The sequence below is a fragment of the Hippopotamus amphibius genome, chromosome 9 (genome assembly GCF_030028045.1).
Source record: "Hippopotamus amphibius kiboko isolate mHipAmp2 chromosome 9, mHipAmp2.hap2, whole genome shotgun sequence".
In the NCBI taxonomy this organism is placed as follows: domain Eukaryota; kingdom Metazoa; phylum Chordata; class Mammalia; order Artiodactyla; family Hippopotamidae; genus Hippopotamus; species Hippopotamus amphibius.
In genome coordinates this window covers 61,127,378-61,150,156 of record NC_080194.1, presented here as the reverse complement: position 1 = coordinate 61,150,156, position 22,779 = coordinate 61,127,378, and the positions used below count along the sequence as shown (strand labels likewise).

The window sequence follows — 22,779 nt, the reverse complement described above, 5'->3', positions numbered from 1 at the left end:
TGACCTTTAATAGATAATGGGCTGTCTCCTTTATTTTTGTGATTGTGTAGGGTGTATTTAAAAATTTTAGAATGAACACCCAAGACATGTTTAATAATAGCATATTTTGAACTTTAAATAAATATGAACAATAGAGCTATGAGGAAGGAAAAATATAAAATATTGATATTTGGTTTTTAAAATTTGACTTTAAGGTGCATGCTTAAGTACATAGGAGTGAAGTGTCATGATGTCTGCAACTTACTTGCAAATGGTTCAACAGTATTACAATTACTGAATTTATGTGGTGGGTATTTGGGAATTTATTGTGCTATTGTACATTTTTCTGTACTTTTGGGATTTCTCATAATAAAACATTGGAAGAAAGCTGTTAGACATGATGCTGTATGTGAAGTAATTTGTTCCCTTGGAAATTCTAGGCAAGTTAGAATGCATGTTCATAACATCAATAAAATCACAAGGATTTACAATGTAATTGGAACTATCAGAGGATCTGTGGAACCTGGTAAGTTGGTGGATTTTTTTCGATATTTCGTTTTACAAAGATTATAAGAGTAAGAGAAGATAAATTGTAGACAACACTTGATTTTTTTCTGGCTGATGTGAAACAATTAAATTTGGGAAAAAACATTCTAAAAGAAGACTCTACCTTATGGTGTTGATTATTTTCTATGGGGAAACACAAGCAAGAGGAAGTTTAATTTAGAAAAATAAATTACTGCTCTTTATACTGTATTCAGAGTTGTAGTTCTTATGAACACATTCTTTTCCAGACAGGTATATTATTCTGGGAGGTCATCGGGACTCCTGGGTATTTGGAGGTATTGACCCAACCACTGGGGCTGCTGTTTTGCAAGAAGTTGCCCAGAGTTTTGGCAAACTGATGAGTAGAGGTAAGTCATGTTTCTTTAGTAGGTGGTGACAAAAAGTGACTGCCTGAAGTTTCTTTTGTTTTTAGGCAGGTGTCCCTAACCATGTGTGTTAATGACTACAGGTTGGAGACCAAGAAGAACTATCATTTTTGCCAGCTGGGATGCAGAAGAATTTGGACTTCTGGGTTCCACAGAATGGGCTGAGGTAAATAAGACACAGAAGATCATATTTTCTTGGTCAACAGGGAACAAATATATGTATCTCAGGATAATCACAAATAGGTTTCATTACCAATATGATTTAATTTGGATAAATACTTGAGAATTTAGGAATTAGAGTTTGCTTTCACTTTCATATCAGATTGGCAAAACAGAATATCCTCTTAATTATTGGGCTACAAACAAATTTGTTTACGATTGTCAAAATATTTTAGTTTGTTTTGTAAAAAATCTGTAAGTTCAGAAAGTAGCCAAAACTAGCAGGTTGTTTCTGACAAGTGAATTAACTTATCTAAAAACTGATATAGATCCTTGGAGTTAATTTTCAAGTTTTTGAAGTTTCCTTGGATTTCTTCTATCTGAGAAAACATAAGATGCTCTATTAAGGTGATGACACTTTGATTATACTTTCAGATTTATAGATTCCATATATAATTGTAAACACAGGTATATTTTATCATTTACAAAAGTGCCTGATTATTGGGTAAAAGATGAAAATTGTGGAAATTGAGTTACAATTTCAAGGGTTTATTTTTCCTTCAGATATGATTAATTTCATTTGTCACTGGCTCTTAATGCTTTATCTTTAAGTGTCTCTCCTAGGCCCCCTTCTTTCATCTTCTTCCCTTAGCCTCTCTGTCGAGTAACTCTAGGTTCTTAAATGTGCAAGGTAAGCTCATGCTTTTTATAAAGGCAAGTATGCCAAAAAGCACTTTCCCGCTACCATCGTCTGTTTTTTTTAAGTCCAGACTTTATAGAATTGTTTTAAAGCATGTCGTATGTTTCTTGCCATTGTGTCTAGTTTTTAAAATGCTTTCCTTCTGACTCCTTTCCTCTTACTTTAAAATAATAAAATGAATTAAATATATATGGGAGTAAAATCACACACACAGTTACTTGTATCACATGCTTTATTGCATTTATACTGCAAAGTTTTATTATGTTGGTATTATGAATACACATTTTGGAATAGACTGTTAATTTAGATGAATCAAATTTCATTCATTTAGGTCATTTACTTTTAGAAACATGTAATCTCTTATGAATACATGTATATATAAATACATCTCTGTTCCTATAATTTCAGCAGCTTAAAATAAAGTAAATCCAAGATATAAGATGATAATGCCTTGTATTAATTTGAATACATGTGGGTTAAAAGACAGTTTCAATACTGTTTCCAGTTTTCTACCAGATTCTTGGTCACATTCAGCAGCATACTTACCGTCTTTAAATGTAGTTAAGGAATCCTCCTTATTTCTACTGTAAGTCTGTTATAATGTGAACTCTGATTCTGTTTATCTATAGCAGAGTGAGGTGTCATCTGGCCTGTGTGGGCAAGTATAGAGTCAAGAAACAACATTTGTGTGATAACCACTCACAGCTTTAAATGTTCTTAGTGTAACATGTTCTTATAAGGTAGCAAGCTAGAGAGGGAGAGAGAAAGAGAAGTAAAGAGCTCTCATCTGTGTGTTATGACGTTAGTCTTTGCTTTATCTTTCTAGGGTGTGTGTGTGTGTGTGTGTGTGTGTCTGTGTGTAAGAGAGAGAGAGAGGATATCTTTTTTTGTCCTATTGTCCGTTCTTCTCTCTATCTAGTTTTTTTTCTCTGTTCTCTTCTGCTTTTTTTTAGTTCTTTTTCTTCATCATATCTTTACAAAAGAAATATTTAGATAAATGGAAATTTCCAACTAGTCACTTTTAAAATGATAAATTTACATGGGCATCCAATTTCAGTGACTCTCACACTTTAATGTATGTAAGGATTTCCAGGGATGCCTTTTAAAAATTATAGATTTCCAGGCCTTACTTTGAGCAATTCTTATTCAGTAGATCTGCGATAGGGCTGAGAATCTGTGAGGTTTACCCTTTCATGTTGTGCTACAGGGGATCAAGGAACGACACTTTGAAAATACTATTGTCTCAGGGGTCACTGCTATTGCTATAAACTGTAGCTACAGCGTCATAATATTTTTCTTACTTGTTTTAACTGTATTACTGTTGTCAATTAACCAGTTAGCATTTTCTCAGAAATTATCGTCAAAGGTATAGGTATATGATTTATAAAGGTATTTGCAGACCACTCTTCTAATAAATTAAGTTTGTTTGCAGTCCCACAATTATACATACTGTGAGTGAAGTAACAACTTTGCTTCAACTATAGGAGAATGTAAAAATACTTCAGGAGAGAAGCGTTGCTTATATCAACTCAGATTCCTCTATAGAAGGTAAGTTTTATTTTGGATTGTTATTAAATAGTATACCATCCTTTAAGTCTGTGAATTCAGTTTGTAAACTAAGATTATCCTCTTCCTAGGAGATACCTCAATAATACCCCCATTCTCAATTTTCGAGATAGCAAATCAATATGATTCAAATGAATCAATATGATTCAAAACTAAGCTATTGACCCTAATTTCTTTAGTATATTTACCATTTGCCTATCTTGGATTACTAGTTAAAACTCTAGTATTTAATAACATTCTTCATGTAGAGTTAGTAAAAGGATTGGGCTAAAATATTTCAGAAGAAATCTTTTACAGAATATTTCGTACAGAAATACCTCCTGTGTGTATTGGAACAAATTTGAAGTGAGCACAAACTACAGACTTCCTTTTGACCCTGACATGTGACAGTTGTATCTCTAGGCTTTCATTGTATTATTATTTCTAGATAAATGTCAGAGCACACTTACCAGCTACTGCCATGTTCTAGTCTAATGTCTCGATTTATACTATTGAATTGAATGAATGAGGGAATTCCCTGGTGGTCTAGTGGTTAAGACTCTGAGCTTTCAGTATCGTGGCCCAGGTTTGATCCCTGGTCTGGGAACTAGAATCCTGCAAGGTGAATGGCTCCGCCAAAAAAAAAAAAAAAAAAAGCTGAATTGACTGAATGAAGAAAGAATGAATACTGTGGCCTTATTACTTCCTTTGCCAAAGTCTCCCTAAGTGATCCTGCCTTATTGAAGAATGACCCTTACTATTATTGTGGGAGCTGCTGTCTTAGCAGCAGAGTCCACCTGCAACTTCTAATATCCTAATTGTGTACTGCAGCCTCTCTTACCCCTTAGAATTATTTCCACCCTATTTTTAATTCTCTGGGAATGATGCCTTCACTTTGAAGTTTACCGTATCTTGTTTATAATTAGAAAATAAAGTTAGAATTAAATATAGATTGGAATTTCACTTGGAAGTATTAAAATATTCTGTGTCTTATTTATTTCCAGGCAATTATACTCTCAGAGTTGACTGTACACCCCTTCTTTACCAATTGGTGTATAAACTGGCAAAAGAGGTATGTAAGTAGATCTGCCTTAATGTTTTCTGATGAATAGTAAATGAATAATTCTTGTTTTCTAAATTAGTGATACTTACCTTTAAGCTGGCAACAGACAGCTGATTTGTATAACAAAGCAGAACAAAATCTTTAATACATTATTTACTTATGCAACATAACTATGAAAATAGTAGTGCTAGTATCTGTTCTAATAATAGTTCTTAATAATTGTATACATTTGATGTAAGGTATGGGGTCATCTAGCAGAGGCATTTTGATATAACAAACAATGCTGAGCTGGAATGGGAAAGCCTTGGCTTCAAAGATTGCCTTGGCTACTCATTCATTCATTCATTCATTCAGTCAACAAGTATTTAGTACATGGTTACTGTGTATCAGGCCCTGTAAAATGAATTCTAGCAGCAACAGTGATAAAAGGACAAGATTACTGAATTGAAATACTTTGTAATCTAGAGGATACAAACCTATAAATGAGGAACTATGTATAGTTCACGAATATTGGATACTATATACGATGGAGAACAATTGTGGAACAGAGAAGCTAAAATCCTGGGGCAGCTGGGAAAATCGGAAGCATTAGAGGAAGTTTACTGAAGAATTAATGGTTGGGCTGTAATATGGAAAGATGTGAAGGTAAGGGAGGGGCTTTCTCAGCAGAGGATGCAGTACCTAAAAAAGATGTGGAGATATGAAAGCACATTTCCCGATCTGTAGGTAACTTAGTATGACCTAAGTATAAGTGTTGGTGAAAGGCTGGTACGAAATGGTGCATGACAGGCCAAGGGGTTCAGAAATTCAGTGATGGAGAAATTCACGAATCTTTAACAGGGTTGTACATTATCATATTTATACATTGAGATAGATTACTCTATATCAGTGTAGTGAATAGGTTAAGCTGTAGTAAATCTAAATGCAAAATGGAAATAATTCTACATGCTTACTTAGCACACAGGAATTTTATAAATAATACTTATTGATATTAAAATTACTTTGAAAACTCTAATGCACTCTGAATCTCTAAAAATTATGTAATCTATTAAATATCTGTGTACATCATTTAAATAATTACTTATTAGAGGATTTAACTATAGACATATTTTAGGGCCAATAGGGAGAAGTTTAGGTTTATCCCCTTTGTACAAAGGCAGACGCTTATCTGTGGCCATATGAAAATCCAGTAGAAAAAGGAGACTTTTGTCCTACTAAACTTTTTATTACAATTTTATCAACCCCTAGTGTGTGTTGGCACAGTCAAACCATGCTGGGGAGTGTGGTGGAGAGGGCTGAGCTTGGAGAGAAGGGAACCTACCTGTCTGATAGAAGCAAGAAATGGGACAGGTGTTGAAATGATGGAGGAGGACCAGTAATTATGAGAGTGTATATAGCTGAGACAAAAAAGCCTGATCTAGGCTATATAGACCCTTGAACTTATATTGGGACACAATTCTGGTTGGTGCTAGACCTGGATGGTATGATTCCAGCAAATGAAGAGGATTTTGCAGGGAATTCAATTCAAGCAGGTGGTAGGAACTGGAGTAGGATCTCTGCTGTTGCAAATTGGCAGGAGCAGACTAGAGAGTAGAATCCAGTCATTTGGCTGGAAATAAGCAGAACGTCCCTGAAGCTCCTACAAGCTGATGGGAAGGGGATGCGTCTGTGGAGTACCAAGACTGTTTTTAAGCTGAAGATCTAGTACGCGATGATGAGGGAATAGCCAACTCTGTGTAAAGGCCTGAGGAGATAACAGAGGAGATTATGGTTTAGGTTAAGATGGGTGTCATTATCCCCATTTCCACATGTGAGAAACTAGGGTTTAAAGAGAGGAAGCAGTGCACCAAAGGTTATAATGCTTTCAGCGTTTCATAAATAGGGTCTGTCTTGGGTCCATTTTTGAACAAAACAGAGCTACGAAGTAACAAACAAATAAAATGCAGTCAATATGTATGATTAGTTATATTTTTTGTCACCACGTGTTTCTGCTTTTCTTAGAGCGTAGAAAGAAAAGTATAGGTTTGTAAGTATATGTTTTATGAGGGTAATAAAAAATATTTATGTATATACATAAGTTCTTAAAATTCCCAACTAGAAACCTGAAGTTATGTAGTTTTTAAAAACCCATCAAATTCCAACATTGTTTAAACACAATTTCTAAAATAACAGTTCCTCCTCACTCCAGCTGCCGTACAGAACCAGGACTTATATTGACAATTTCAAGCTCAGCTTCTTAATGCCTGTCTGCTACCATAAGGCCTCATTGTAGGTCATCTTGGACAAAAGCAGATTACTAAAGTAAATATTATATATCCAAAGTTTTCCCCCAGTGACTTTCCACTAAAAGAAATCTAAGCTGCCAAACATGAAAGTGATGACACTTGTTAAAAATCTGAAAGTCTGTTAAAAAGTTTACCAATATAAGCAAGAATTTTTTTCCTAGGGACATGGCAAAATTACAAATAAGTAGGAATTATAAGTGAACAAGAATTTGGGCTGAATTTTTTTCTTGCCATTTGCAAAAGCATTTTTCTATAAAGAATATGATACACAAATGTTCATGTAGATAAATGAAGTTGATATTAACTAAAATGTTTTATTTTTGCAAAACTTTAGTTGTTCTACCTCTTATTCCCAATATTTGATTTATCTTTCCAGCTCTCCAGCCCTGATGATGGTTTTGAGAGTAAATCTCTTTATGAAAGCTGGTTGGAAAAGGACCCTTCATCTGAAAATAAAACTCTGCCTAGGTAAATTACCTGTATGTACGTTTTCCACGACAGGATCAATTATGAATTCCCCTTTTCCCCCTTGTTTCTCCAGACATGCAATTCTCAGATGTTTCAACAATTTGAGAGTATTTTTGCAAATTTTTAGAAAAAAATTATTAGGTGTTATTTTGCATTCTTGCATAAAGTTACATTCAGATATGTATTAATTGCATTAATACATACAATTCAAATAGTAATGATGAAATAAAAAACAGACGATGGACTATTTCTTAATTTATTAAGGTGAATTATCAGTAACCACCAAGTAATATCTTTACCTGTAATTAGTCTAGATTTTAAGTAAGAATTAATTTTTTTTCTCATTTATGCAACAGCAGCTTTCTTGTATTTATTTTATATTTATATTTGTTTTCTACTGCTATACTGTTTCTAAAACCAGATGATGGTAGCAATTTATAGATTCATTCCATATTGCAAATAAGTCTTGTGAAAGTTTAAATATATCTCCATTATATTTTAAATGTGTATTCAAAAAAACATTAGAATAGAAAAAAAGATTTTAAAAACATCCCAAGGTCTCAATCTGGAAAACACATCTGATAGTTTGAAGTATATAGTTGGGTTCTTACTGCATATGTAATTTTATATTCTGTTTTACTGACATCACTTTTGAATGAAAATCTATATCACTACATTTTATATATATTTATATATGTGTATGTATATAGTGGCTTCTTAATTATATGCAAAGAGATATATTGTAATTAGATTTATTTCTGAAATAAACTAAGGCACATTTAAAGTCTTCATTATCTTAAATGTAGACTTTCTCATGGCAGTTTTCTTACTAGACGATAGTTCTCTGAGAGCAGAGACCATATCTTGTTTTTCCCTCAAAACAAATACCATAAGAAATTCTGGCAATATGCAAGAGATCATAGTTACTAGCCTGCCATATCTGGTGTCACTGCTGAACTCTGGTTGTAGTCAGTGCAGATTTATAGGTTTATGACACGTATACATGGGTGTGATAGGAAAGTGTCTTGAGGGTGGTATACCTTTTCTTAAATTTGTATAAGTGTGCCATACAGTTCCTTGCAATTCTTGGGACAGGATTCATTGTCCTGTTTATTTAACGTTATAGTATTTATTTATGTATTTATTTCTTCACGTGTGCATGTGTGTGTGTATATTATATTTTACATTTAGAATCAGCAAGCTGGGATCTGGAAGTGATTTTGAAGCTTATTTTCAGAGACTTGGAATTGCTTCAGGAAGAGTCCGTTACACTAAGAATAGGGTAAGCCATTTTATTATTTTGGCTATGTAGCACTCATCCACATTCTTTTTGTTAGGAATTCTGTCATTAAGTTGCTGGGAACCAGGCGCGGAGTGGACATGTGGCCTGGGAAGAATTCCAGGGATAGAGATAGTCTGTAGATCCCTTTGTAGAGGGACTAGGAAATAATTTGTGTTATTTTGTGAATGTTCACTGCCAGGGTTGTTATTCAATGAAGTGATAGTTGACAGAGTAATGCCAGGTATGTAGCTGGTTATCACCACCAAGATGTTTTCCTCCTTTTCCTGATGCAGGCTTTGTGGGAAAATCTAATTCTTCTTTTCTGATCTGCATTGCCTGCTTTGCACCATTGCCACTCAAACATACTGATGATATGCGAGTACATGGGTATACAAACCTATACCATGTTTGTTTGTCTATGTTATAAATTATGTCATAAACCAAACTGAAGATTACATCAGTACACTCAGATTTGTCACTGATTTTACTGTTTCAAATCATAATTGCAGCATGCCAGCATCTTGCTTGTCTAGAATACATATCCCTTGCAAATTTGACTATCCAGAATGCAAGTAAGAATAGAGAAGTAAGCAAAAACAGCTCCAGAATAACCCAAAATAAATGCATAAAACTGTGTACTAATACTATTACACATTATACATAAAAGATGCACCTTTGGGACTTCCCAGAGGTTAAGACTCTGTGCTTCCACTACAGGGGTCACAGCTTCAATCCCTGGTCGGGGAGCTACAATCCCACATGCTGTGCAGCATGGCCAAAAAATTAAAAAAAAAAAAAACGAAACCTCAATATATTGTACACTTAATGCTGATGAATGTTATTAAATTACATCTCATTAAAGCTGCCTTAAAAGAAAAACATTGTTTACCTCTTTTATTTTCTGTTTTTTGTTTTTTTCACTTTACCTCTTTTAAAGCCTGTTCACTTTTATACTCTGTCATCATTCTGAACAAAATTATCTAGTTTCTAAGACAATGCAGATTAAAAGTAGACTATTAGGGAGAGAGACAGATACAGGGATTCCTTTTAGTGATATTAAAAGCAATAAGAATGATAGATTTATAGCAAAGTAGCAGATAAGTAAAAACTAGTTAAGAATGACAGACCTAAGAAGTAAAAAATATTTATGTGGAGTACCACCGTGTAATGATTTATATTTATAATGATAACCCTTAATTTTGTAACAAAAGTGAAATGGCATGTGGTTATATAATGTTTGGGAAGGCAGGGGAGGAGCTTAAATATAGTTGATCTTTAAACAAATCAGGAGACAGGAGTGTCAACCCTCCCAGCGGTTGCAAATTCATGTATAGCTTTACATTCAGGATTCTGTAGTACTGTAGTATGTGTTTATAGAAAAAATATCCATGTAAAACTCAACCCCTGTAGTTCAAATCCGTGTTGTAAAAGTGTCAACTGAATAATCCTTCAGCTATAATAATACTTAGCTGCCCAGAACCTTTCATTCTTAATCAGTTGATAGATAATTTTAAACTGTGCTGATATGCAATTTGAGTATGTACTAATTAATTTGTCAGCAAAGCAACAAGGAAAATTTTTAAGAAACAGTATTTTGAATGAAGATTATATGAATTATAAAATGAATAATGGTAAAATTTTAAATTGGTGAAAATTTGGTGGTAGGGTTTTAGTTGATTAGACTTAACTTTTTTCACTCATTGTGATAAAACTCATGGTGCCATATGGTTATGTTTTTTAATACAATCATTTTATGATTCCATAAAATACTATAATTTGAATATTTAATGTTTGTCTATACTCAGTCCCTCCCCACCTTTTTTTTTCTTCCAGAAAACAGATAATTACAGCAGCTATCCGATATACCATACAATTTATGAGACATTTGAATTGGTAGAGAAGTTTTACGACCCCACATTTAAAAAACAGCTTGCTGTAGCTCAATTACGAGGAGCACTGGTTTATGAGCTTGCAGACTCTAAAATCATTCCTTTCAATATTCAAGACTATGCAAAAACTTTGAAAAACTATGTAACAAATATCTACAATTTATCCAAGAAATATGACCAACAATTAAGAGACCATCAAGTATCATTTGGTAAGAAATGGCTGGACAGATATTTTATAATTGTTAAGTTAGAGCCGTAAGATACCATCTTCTGTCATCATCAATGCATACTATTTCATCCTAGAATTTATCCCTGCCTCATTTCTTTTTTTTTTTTTTATTGGAATATAATTGCTTTACACTCTTGTACCAGTTTTTGTATTCTTGCCTCATTTCTTAATCCTAACTTCTAGAAAAAAATCTTTAAACACCTATTAAAGAATGTGCTTTAGTTTGATATTTGTAGGATGAATCCATTTTGCTAAGTTAATGCTACAGACATTGAGATGGTAAATATTTTCCCTATATTGCTACCTTTAAAAATGTTTTTATTGTTATAAGAACAATACTATTAAAATGTAACAATATTACACAAAGTTTGGAAAGTAGAGAAAGCCACTGATTCCACTATATATGTATTATAATTATTAATATCGTTATTATTACAGCACTTACCTATTAATGTTTCTCTACATGGAGGATTTTTTACATAATTTTCAGCATTCTTTCCTTTTATATCTGGCCATTTTGTTGTTACTATTCCACATCCTATATCTCCAGCAAAGCGGAGATGAAATATATTGTAGTATACTGTAGTGTAGGCGCATTGAGCACTGGGTCTGAAATCAGTTTCCCGGTTCGAACCCTGGCTCTAATAATTTGGTCACTGTGTGACCCTGGGAAAGTTACTTAACCCTTCTATGTGTCACTTTTATTATAAGTGAAATGGTAAAATAAAATATTTCCAAGATTACTGTGGAGATTCATTTGGTTGATATGTAGAAACAATGGTGACTGTCACTTAGTGCTCATAATGTTAGCTGTTATTACTGTTTTATTTCAACCATTTTCTTTTACTATTCTGGGAGTACATATTCTTAGTATATATCAAAGTTATCAAATATGTACTGAGTGTCTACTGTGTACCAAGTGTTATTTTGAGGGAGATATAAGGAAGTTTAATAAATATTTATTGTCCTCAAAGAGCTTAAATTCTCAAGGGGAAGGAGAAAGAATGCATGGAATAAGGTATTAAAGGGGTGCAAAGAGAGTACTACAGGAATAATGGCTGCTGAATATAATTACCTAAGAATTAGTAATCTTCAGAAAGTTAGGATGAGCAGCAGGCACTAAGATCTAGAAATGGAAGCAATGAAAATTTAGAAAATTGTGCTTAGATTGATATGCTTGGAGAATCACTGCAGCGATGGGGAAAATGAAAAGAGAGAAAATGAAGAAATAAGCAGAGCCTACAGCAGGATGGTTATTCATAGTTCTGTGGCTATCCAGCATGCAGTTCTCTTACTAAATGCCCCAGTTTCCTTTTGGTGAATTGGCCTTTATTAATTTTTGTTAGTCAGGGTCCAATTGAGAGACAAATCACACAGTTACAGTAGAAGAACTCTTTTTATACAAAGGTAATTGATCCGCCCATTTTCTTTCCTAGGGACCTAGGGTGATCTATTAATGCCTTTCTCCCCCGTATTTTCAAGCTCTTCATCTCCATTGGTGCCTCTCCATCAGCCTTAAACATTCTCATATCTCTTCTTTCTTTATTTTTAAAATATTTATTTATTTATTGGCTGCATCGGGTCTTAGTGGAGGCACACGGGATCCTTTGTTGCAGGGTGCGGGCTTCTCTCTAGTTGTGGTGCATGGGCTCTATAGTTGCAGCATGTGGGGTGCAGACTTAGTTGCTCTGTGGCACGTGGGATCTTAGTTCCCTGACCAGGGATCGAACCCACATCCCTGCATTGGAAGGCAGGTTCTTAACCACTAGACCACTAGGGAAGTCCCTCTCATCTCTTTTCTATCTTAAAAACATTCTTCTACCTGATGTGCCCTACTCCCTTCACAGTCAAAATCCTTCATTTAATGTCAAGCAACAGTCCTTCAGAAAATGTTTTAATGAAGGAGTGGTGAATGTAACGATGGATAGATGGATACACAATCCACACTCACTGTCCGCAGTTTTTACCTCATACTAACCAATCCATTGCATTGTCTTTATGTTCCTACTACTCTACTAAAATTGCTCTTTCCAAAGTTATCATTCACTTGTGCCACTAAATCCCAGGGACATATTTTGATGCTTCCCTATTTTGAAATTTAAAATTCCTTCTTCAACACTCTTCCTTCAGCTTCCGTAATATCTACTATTAGATTATTTGATTTGTACATAATTTAAAAGCTACAATAATTAAAGCTTAAAGAATATCTAGGCCAAAAAAGACCTTGTTTCTTATTTGAATGTACTTATACTGAATACACTACTTAATTAGCTTTGTAATCTAATAGAAATTCCATGTCTGGAGCTGTAATGCTTTATTTATAAAATGAATATTGATTCCCCTGCATCACAGGATTAATGCAAGAAGCAAATCAATAGTGTATGGTAATCTCCAGTTTAGAAAAGATATAAAATGATGAACAGGTTGTTGTAATAAAAATATGATATACCTTCCTAATCACTTTCCTTGGAAATTTTTTAAAGATGTACCAGACCAAACTGGATCCTACTTCTCAAAGTTTAAATGTATCAGCTTGTCTGTCACAGGTTGTCCTTAAACAAGATCTTAATTGTACTACTTAAAAATTTAAATTGGCATTGTTTTATTCTGTAGCAATTATAGGAACATAGGTCATTTATAGTGTCTGGTGTATAGTTGTCCCAATAAATAAGTATTGAATGAATAAATAAGTGAATGCTGGGTTTCTGATAAATTGAGTTAAAAGGATTTTTTTTGTCCTAGACTCTTGAAATTTATCTCCTAAGAACCAATTTTGCCATTTTAAATTTTATACATTATTTCTTTGTTACAATATTTTCTAATAATTTCCATGGATCTGCAAGACTCAGTAGAAAAATGGTTTCAACATCTATTCAGTCATAGCAATCTGGAATGGGGAAGGTGGGAAAGTGGAACTTTGGAATATGAAGCACTTGTGATTACTAATTTCCCTACTACTCTTCTATTTTTAAAAAAAGATTCCTTATTTTCTGCTGTGAAAAACTTCTCAGAGGCCGCTTCAGATTTTCATAGAAGACTTTCACAAGTTGATCTGAATAAGTAAGTTTCAAATGTAAAGCTCCCTACTGTTTTGAAAAGCAGTCTGGTTACTGGAATGAACTGTGTACACACACTGAAGCATTCAACTCCGAATCATTGCTACTCAAATTATGGTTGCCAACCAGCAACATCAGCATCACCTGGGAGCTTGTTAGAAAGGCAGAGTATCAGACCCCATCCAAGACCTGCTTTATTAGAATTCTGCACTTTAACAAGTCTCTCCAGGTAGTTTGTATTCACATTAAAGTTTGAGGAGCATAGCAGTTGAATGGTAGACGGCAAACTCATCCCATGGCAAAGGCCAAGGAGACATGTCTTTAGGAGTTTGCATGATAAGAATTCTAACTATTTCTGGTAATTCATAATTCTATGGGCATAAGTGCATTTGTAGCATATTTTACTATAGTCCCAATAGTCCTGTGAACAGTGTAGAAATTCTTTCCTTATTAATACTTTTTTTGTGTTTCATTTAACCTCTTGCCACTTTTAGACAAGAAAATAATTTAAAAGTTATACTCGCATGAGTTGTTCCACCTTACAGTCCATGTTGCATTTCTTAATTTTTTTCAGATTCATCTGAATAAGCTTTTCCACCTTCCATCTGGTCAGAAAGCTGTATCAGTCATTGTGAGGGGCCTCTCTCTCCCTGGGGTTGTAGGACAGCCCAGGGAACTTATGCAGCACCCCAAAAGAGCATCTGTCTACCTTCTTGCAGACTCCTGCAACTTCCCTTCATTCTGTGTTGCCCAGCCTTTCCTCTGCTCCATTCTTCCACAGGGGAACTGAATGGCTTATTGAGAACAACTTGATAGACCATCTTGTTTACCTTTGCAGGAGGCCTGGCTCTCCTCCTACAAAGAATTAAAAATGTCTTTCACTTCCTTCTGGTCTGTGATCTTGAAAAACAAAACAAACCATTTCCCAATCAGTCTCTCAGCTTATTATACTAGAAAGAGGCCCCTGCTGTTATATGTAGCTTACCATATGAGCCTTACGGTGTGTTTTATATGCATTTTCTTAAAAAATCTATGATTTTATGTTTATTTCCCCATGCCTTATCCTTATTTAATATTTTAAAATGTGGTTCCATGGTAAGTGTTTAAATTATCTATTTCTTATTCTCAAAGCCCCACTGCAGTGAGAATCATGAATGACCAGCTGATGTTCCTGGAAAGAGCTTTCATCGATCCCCTTGGTTTACCAGGGAGGCCGTTCTATAGGTAAGGAGGCAACAGCTGTTCCACTAAAGGACACCAAATATGTTACTGACTAAAACCAGCATACCCAAGGTGTGCTTCAAACTCCTGCTATCAGATGAGTGGAAAGTGGATATGTATACTGAAGGAAATACGGGTGAGCTGATGCCTAACAGTATAATTTGTGATATCAGAAAAATTAGTTTCATATTGTGTATTGCTTTGCTGTAGATGTAACTGGCAAATGATAGTTGAGAAAGATCTCTTTTGTAGCAAAATCTAAAAGCCATAGAATCTTAAAGGGGATCTTAGAGTTTATATAGTTCAACCTTCTATATGAATCTTTTCTGTAGGATCTCACAAAAGTAGTTATCTAGCCACTGTTTAAATCTTCCAGTGATGGGAAGCTTACTACCACAACATGAGGAAGTTCATTCCGTTTTAGGAAAGGTCTACTTAATAGAAAGTTTTCTTCATATATTTCCCTGTAATTTTCTCCCTCTGGCTCTGTTCTGCTCTCCAAAGTCAAATAGAATAAGTCTAGATCTATTTCTGTATAACACTGCAGGTTTCTGAAGATGGATGCCTTAGTTTCCCCTAAAGAAACTATCCTTTTTTTCTATCTCTATCTCAGGTTTCCTTTCAGTATCTTGACTGCTTTTGGATAGCCTCCAGTTTTTCAGGGTACCTTTTAAGCTATGGTTCCTTGGTAAAAATTAGAAAGGTCCTAGCATTTAGAGTCAGAAAATCTGTGTTCTAGTTCACCTGCACATGGGTGATTTAGAGCAAGTCATATCTAGGGTTTGCTCATCTGATTTAGGATGATGACAATTGCTGTTTTACAAGACTGTTGATCATCAAATGACATATACAAAAGATAGTCCTATGTTACCTTTCTTATAAATATTAGTAATTAGTATTAACATTTAACTGACTACAAGCCCAGTATTAACATTTAACTGACTACAAGCCCAGACATAGCCCATCTCTGCCAAATACTAAGTGTCACCTGGGCAAATTACTTCTCTAAGACTCAGGTTCCTCAGGTGTAGATGGAGGTTACAGTGCTTTTACCCCATAGGTTTGTAGATTTTAAGGCATGTAGAAGAGTTAGCTCAGAGAGGTATACACTCAGTAAATGGTTGCTATTTTTATAAAATCTTATATAATGTGAAGATAAATGTTTGATTATTGATACAAATGAAATAGCCATCAGTTAAGTATTTACATAAATGAAAGTTTGAAAGCCGATCTGCGTTAATCCTCTCTTGCCTATCATTAGTCCATCTTTTTATATATTAATTTACATGATTTATAAGCAAAACATCTCTTTTTAAAATTCAAGCTCTGTAGAATTAATATAGAATAAAAGGGGGCAGTGCTAACACCCAAACATTTCTGTTATTTCCTTCAGAGGAAATCAGTGATAAGGGTTTGGTGTTAAATTTTGAATGCAGTCATGTATATATGTATAGTTATTTCTTATTTATTCATTTTTATTTACATAAATGGGACCATGTATCATTTTGCAACTGCCTTTTTTGGGTGACAGTTTATCTTAGAGATCATTCTATGTCAGTGTGTAATTTTAGCTCGTCTCATTTGCTGCACAGTGTTCCATTTTATGGCTAGCATGTGTAATTTTTTAGGCCTTATTGAGTTTTTAATTAGATTTGTTTTTTCCCCCAATTATTTACTATTATGAATAATTCTGCTATAAGGTGTCCCTGAGTCCTACTTGAACATTCGTCTTAATGTATCTATAATCAGTACCTGGGATTTCAGGGTCAAAGGGTAAACACATTTTAAATTTGATTAAGTAATTGACAAACTCTCATGCAAATAGATGCACTATATTTTAAAAATATATATGGAACTGTTAATTGAACATGAAGACTATATTCTAAAGCCAGGGAGAAGCGGTTCAAGATGGCAACATAGGAAAATACTGAACTCACCTCTCCCAGACACACCAAATCCATAGCTACAGATGGGACAGTTTCTTCTGAAAAAGACCTGAAAATTAGCTGAGCAACTCCTTCACATCAGGAAAGGAGAAGAAGCCCATGTGGATGTGGGCAGGGGAGGCTGCTGCCCAATCTCACCCCAACCCCACTCCTGGTGCGGCAACCCACAGTCAGGAGGGAGATCACAGACTCAGAGCTTCTGAGGAGCTTCTGTACCCAAATCAGCCACCTCCGCTTTTAGGACCTGCACCTGAGAGGTAAGCCTCCCAAATATCTGGCTTTGAGAACCAGCAAAGAAGCTGTATCCATAAGACAAAAGGGATGTACGGAACTGAGAAACGGCTCAGGCTGAAAGGACCCGTTGGAACTCACCTGCCACAGGGCCCAGCACAGAAGCAGCCCTTGAAAAGCACCCAGATTTTATGTGAAAGAGATTTATTTGTTGATCTTAAAGCACTGGCTAGAGGGACAGGGGCCTGTTGGGATACTCTCTGAGATGGAAGCTGGTAGGTGCCAATTTCCACTCTTCCTCTGCCTTGCTAAAGCTGGTGGGCACCATCTTTATTCCCTCCTCTTCCCCAAAGGTGATGATCTTCATGCATTCCTTCTGCTAATCTCCTGAGCACCAGTATCTCCAGAGGGGAGCTTTTATCTGCCTCTGGTACTCTGGCTTTTGCATCTGGTGTCCTGGTTTTTGCAGCTGTCATCAGGAGACACTCTTTGATTGCTTGGCTTGGGGTGGGGTGGTGGGAGGGCTTGCATTCCTGGATCCCATGGGGCTGTAGCAATTGGAGAGGCAGTTCTTGGCAGACTACCACCCCCAAGGTTCTGCACAGAGAGCAGACTGAAACATACCCCCAGTCTTTCTGAGGAAGAGGCTCATGTGCTTGTCCAGGAGCTTTGGCCTGAGGAGCAGGCTTTTGTTCCGGCACACTTGTAGAAGCCTACAGAGTTGCTCTCAGGGAATGGAGGCTGGTGGAAGCAGTCTTTGCACTCTCCCTCTGCCTCACTCCAGCTTGACCGTATCTCTCAGAAGGAGCTTATACCCTTTTCTGGCACCTTGATTTTTGAAGCTGCTGTTGGGGACACCCCTACATTGCCTGGCTCTGGTGACCAGAGGGGATTATGCTTTACACATGTCATAGGAATAGATCTTAAACAGCAACCACCATCAGGCACAGGCAAAGACCCAAGGGCTGTCTTCCAGGGAAAAAGGCGTATAAGCTTATAATCACAGCTACAGGCCAAGAGGCAGGATCCTCAGTAAACACATTTAAGGGCTGACTGTAAACTGGACCAGAGACCTAGGAGGGCAGGTGCTGTCTCTGCTTTGCCTCTGCCATGCTCCAGAGAACCACCACCTCTCAGGGAGCTCTTACACATGTCTGATGACTCAGCTTTTGTGGCTGCTGCCCAGGGGGTACCCCTTCATCCCCTGGCTCTGGTGGCCAGACAAGATTGCTTTCCCGGGTCCCACAGGGTTACAACAATCTGAGAGTCAGTGCTTGGGAGGCTGCCAACTCCAGGTCACTGCACAGACAGCAGACTGAAACACATGCTCATCTTTCTATAAGAGGCCTATTTGTTTATCCTAGAGCTTCAGCCTTACAGACAGGTTTCAGGCTTAGCACACATCCAGGGGCCTGTGGCGCTCCTCTCAGGGAACATAGGCTGGGGAATGCCATGTTTCTGCTCTCCCTCTGCGTTTCCACAGCTGCCAGTACGTACCAGAAAGGAGATTATCCACCTGTCTGGAGCCCCGAGTTTTGACTGTCATCTAGGGGACACTTTCATATGACCTGGATCTAGTGGCCTCCAGGCTTACCCTTGTGTCCCACAGGATGGTATATATATTTGTATCTTTAAAAGCTGATGCCTGAGGGCCTGGCTTCCAGTCATCCTGAATCTAAGTACTGACTGAGATATTCCCCTTTGGTACACTGACAGGTCTTGGCACACACTTGACTATTGGGAGCTATTAAAAATAGGTGGCCTGAAGAATCACAGAGGTGTGAGAGACAACCAAGAGCTAGGGAAAGGTTGAACAGTAAGATTTATCTACACGAGGCTATTCTATCAACTGTTGGTTTCTATGCATTCGATGAAACAGACACCTCTTCTAGAGAGTCAAGCAAAATGAGGAAACACAGGAGTATGTTCCAAACAAAGAATAAGATAAAACCTCAGGAGAAGAAATCATTTAAAGAAAGATAAGTATTCTACCTGATAAAGAGTTCAAATAATAGTTATACAGATGCTACTGAATGTAGGAGAAGAATGGATGAACACAGTGAGAACTTAAGGAAACTGGTAGAAAATATAATAAAGTACCAAATAGAAGTCATGGCGTTAAACAAGGAATAACTGAATTGAAAAAATACACTAGACTAACTGAAAAAATATGCAATAACTGAACTGAAAAAATACACTAAAGGGGTTCACTAGCAAACTAGATGAAGCAGAAGAATCGGTGACCTGGAACACAGGTAGTGGAAGTCATACAAACAGAGCAACTAAAAGTAAAAGGGCTTTTTAAAAGTGACAACAGCTTAAGGAACCTCTGAGACAACATCAAGTGAAACAACATTTGTGTTATAGAGGTCCCAGAAGAAAGGAGAGAAGTGGGCTGAAAACTTCCCCAACCTGGGGAAGGAAACAGACACCCAGATCCAGGAGGCTCAGACAGTTCCAAATAAGATGAACCAAAAGATACCCATCCAAGACAAACTATAATTAAATGTCAAAAAAAGGTAGAAACAAGGAGAGAATCTTAAAAGCAGCATGAGAAAAACAACTTATGAACAAGAGAACCCTCTTGAGACCATTAGCAGCTATTTCAGCAGAAATTTTTCAGGCCAGAAGGGAGTGGCATGATGTATCCAAGTGCTGAAAGAAAAAAATGCCCAACCAAAAGTGGATAAAAACCATATAATCATCCCAACAGAGAAAAAACATTTGGCAAAATTCAGCATCCACTTACAATAAAAAAGTCTCAACATGACTTCCCTGGTGGTCCAGTGGTTAAGACTCCACGCTCCAACTGCAGGGGGCATGGGTTCTATCTCTCATGGGGGAACTAAGATCTGGCATGCTGTGCAATGAATTAAAAAGTCTCAACAAACTGGATACAGAGGCAATGTATCTCAACATCATATAAGCCACATATGGCAGACCCACAGCTGCCATCATGCTCAGTGGTGAAGAACCCAAAATATTTCCTTTAAGATCAGGAACAAGACAAGTATGCCCACTCTCACCATTTTTATTCAACACAGTATTGGAAGTCCTAGCCACAGCAATTAGGAAAAATAAATCAAAGACATCCATACCAGGAAGAAGTAAGACTGTCACTGCTGCAGATGACATGGTACTATATGTAGAAAATTCTAATGATTCCACAAAAAAACTACTAGAATAAATGAATTCAGTAAAGTTGTAGGACGTAAAACCAATATACTGGAACCTATGGTGTTTCTACACACTAATGATGATCAGAAAGAAATTAAGAAAACACCCCATTTACAGTTTCATCAGGTTTGATTCCTCTATCAATAATACCGTACTGTAGTCTCCCTTTACAATTCTCCAGAAGATGGCATGAATACTAAGGAATTCGTATGACCTGTATCTCTAGTATCTCAGCTTATATCTAGGTCAGAATATTAATGTTTATAAATAGTTTAGCACATATACTTGTTTCAATAAGAAAGATCCATCTGAGGCCATACTAAAATGTAAAAGTCAAGAGCATTATAAATTCTGATGTACTTTGGGAAATCTAAATAATTACATTATAAATTTCTCTTCGATCATTACTGTTGATTTACATAGAGTTCCATATTGTGTCATACAGTAGCTTTACATCTTGAAGCAGCTCTAGGATTTGACTGTTGGGCCTAATTCCTGATAAGAGTGTTTAATAAAATATGTACATTTCTGGAAGGTAGAATTCCACACACTGGGGAGAGAAGTAGCTTGATCTCTTGAGCTACTTATGAGATGACGCAGGAAATCAACTGCACACTTTTCCTTCTCGTTCAGAAATTAGGTGTGTCTTTGTGGGCAACCCACATATAGTCATTTTACCTTTGTGGAATGGGCTTCATTATCCTTACCATTTATGATACTTTTGGAATACAAGCTTATTGCTTATTAATGTCTGAAGAGTATTAGGAACAACTGTCATTCTTGTTGAATCTCTAAAAAAGGCAATACAAAGGTAATTATCTTTTTAATCTCTTATTAAACATATCTGTAAATTATACATGCTTTATGGATGTCGGTTTGTGGGTGTCTAGGCAGTTAGACATTACTAATGCCCATAACTTACAAGAAAGAATCTACTTCCTTCCAACTGCATGGGTTGGCAACATAAAGATTCATGTGGTGCGTCTTATCAACTCCTTTCTTTGCTTAAAATTATACCATTACCTAGATATCAAAAACCAATAATGCATGTTTTTATTTTGGAGTTAACAAAAGTAAATGGCAGGAGACACAAAATACGTACAAGATACAGTCTAACAAAAGAGAATGATGAAGAAAACGCATATAAAGTGTAACGCATGTATACTCTTAAGTTCAACCTGTCCTCTTTTTTTTTCTCTTCTACTAGGCACATCATCTTCGCTCCAAGTAGCCACAACAAATATGCTGGCGAATCATTTCCTGGCATCTTTGATGCTATGTTTGATATTGAAAATAGAGCAGATCCTCGTTCAGCCTGGAAAGAAGTAAAGAAACACATTTCTATTGCAGCCTTTACAATTCAAGCAGCAGCAGGGACTCTGAAAGAATTTTTATAGTAAGGTCTCAGTCAACTGGCTGCCATTAAAAGTCTGAGGATAAAATCCATCTTTCTTTCTGATAACACACGAGGCCAGAGTGTGCTAAAATCTTGCTTTTTATGTCATGTTTTGACTTTAGACTTCCACCTTATTCGTCTGCGAAGAGATTTTTGGCTCTTTGAAAATTCATAACTTCATCATGAAAGTGCTAATCCAGTAAAACCAAAAAACCTCCAGTCATATGAAGAAAGAGATAAAGTGAAAATTCCCTAAAATAAAATATGTCAAGGAACTTGAACTCTTCAGACACTGCTGACTGGAAAGTAAACAGTACAACCACTTTGCAAAACAATCTGGCACTTTCTTATAAAGTTAAAAATATACTTATATTATAGCTCCAAAATTCTACTTTTAGGTATTTACCAAGGAAAAACAAAAACACATCACCAAAAGACTCTTGCATGTTCATCGCAGCTTAATGTGCAAATAATGCAAATACTCATGAGTAGATTAATGGATAAATTGTGGTATATCCACAATGGAATACTACTCAGCAATAAAAATGAAATAATTGCCAATATACACAATCTTATTGGCAGACATTGTTGAGGGAAAGAAGCCAGACACAAAAGAATGCCTAGTATGAGATTATATGAAGAAGCAAAACTAATCTATGGTATTAAGAAATTAGATCAGTGATTGCCTGGGTCAAGTAAGGGGCAGGGAGGAGATCTGCTACAAAGAGTAAAGTTTCTGGGATGATGGGAGTCTTCTGTATCATGATCTGGGTGATGGTTACACAGGTATATACATTTGTCAAACCTCAACAAATAGTAAACTTAAAATGTGTAACAATGATACCTTAATAAATTTGATTATGAAGAAAATAAAGTCTGGCAAGGAAACTGGAATAGCACACGTTCTCTTGTGAAATCACTATGGAGTATAAATAATGAATAAGGAAAAGTGAATAATAGCTATACTTTTAATAACTTCAACTCTACTGAATAATATATGTCTGATAGGTGATGAAAACAGTTGACTCTTGAACAGAATGGGGGTTAGGGGCTCTGACCCTCTGTGCAGTTGAAAATCCATGTGTAACTTGACAGTTGGCCCCTCTATATCCTTGCTTCTGCATGCATGGATTTAACCAACCATGGATCACACAGTGCTGTAGTATGAATTTAGTGAAAAAAATCTGCAGATAAATAGACCTACGCAGTTGAAACCTGTGT

The 22,779-nt window shown here is 36.1% G+C and overlaps 1 protein-coding gene across 2 annotated transcripts in view; it reads left to right on the top strand.

Moving 5' to 3' along the window:
* NAALAD2 (N-acetylated alpha-linked acidic dipeptidase 2) overlaps window positions 1-22,433 on the top strand; it is a 50,345-nt gene extending 27,912 nt beyond the window's left edge. For both annotated transcript variants that reach the window (XM_057749297.1, XM_057749296.1), the window contains 11 exons: window positions 420-505; window positions 774-893; window positions 995-1,077; window positions 3,255-3,318; window positions 4,320-4,387; window positions 7,040-7,131; window positions 8,323-8,413; window positions 10,247-10,511; window positions 13,510-13,591; window positions 14,719-14,811; window positions 21,370-22,433. In XM_057749297.1, the coding sequence (XP_057605280.1) occupies window positions 420-505; window positions 774-893; window positions 995-1,077; window positions 3,255-3,318; window positions 4,320-4,387; window positions 7,040-7,131; window positions 8,323-8,413; window positions 10,247-10,511; window positions 13,510-13,591; window positions 14,719-14,811; window positions 21,370-21,559 (1,234 nt within the window). In that variant the 3' untranslated portion in view covers window positions 21,560-22,433. The remainder of the gene's footprint in view (window positions 1-419; window positions 506-773; window positions 894-994; window positions 1,078-3,254; window positions 3,319-4,319; window positions 4,388-7,039; window positions 7,132-8,322; window positions 8,414-10,246; window positions 10,512-13,509; window positions 13,592-14,718; window positions 14,812-21,369) is intronic.
* Window positions 22,434-22,779: the final 346 nt, after the last annotated feature.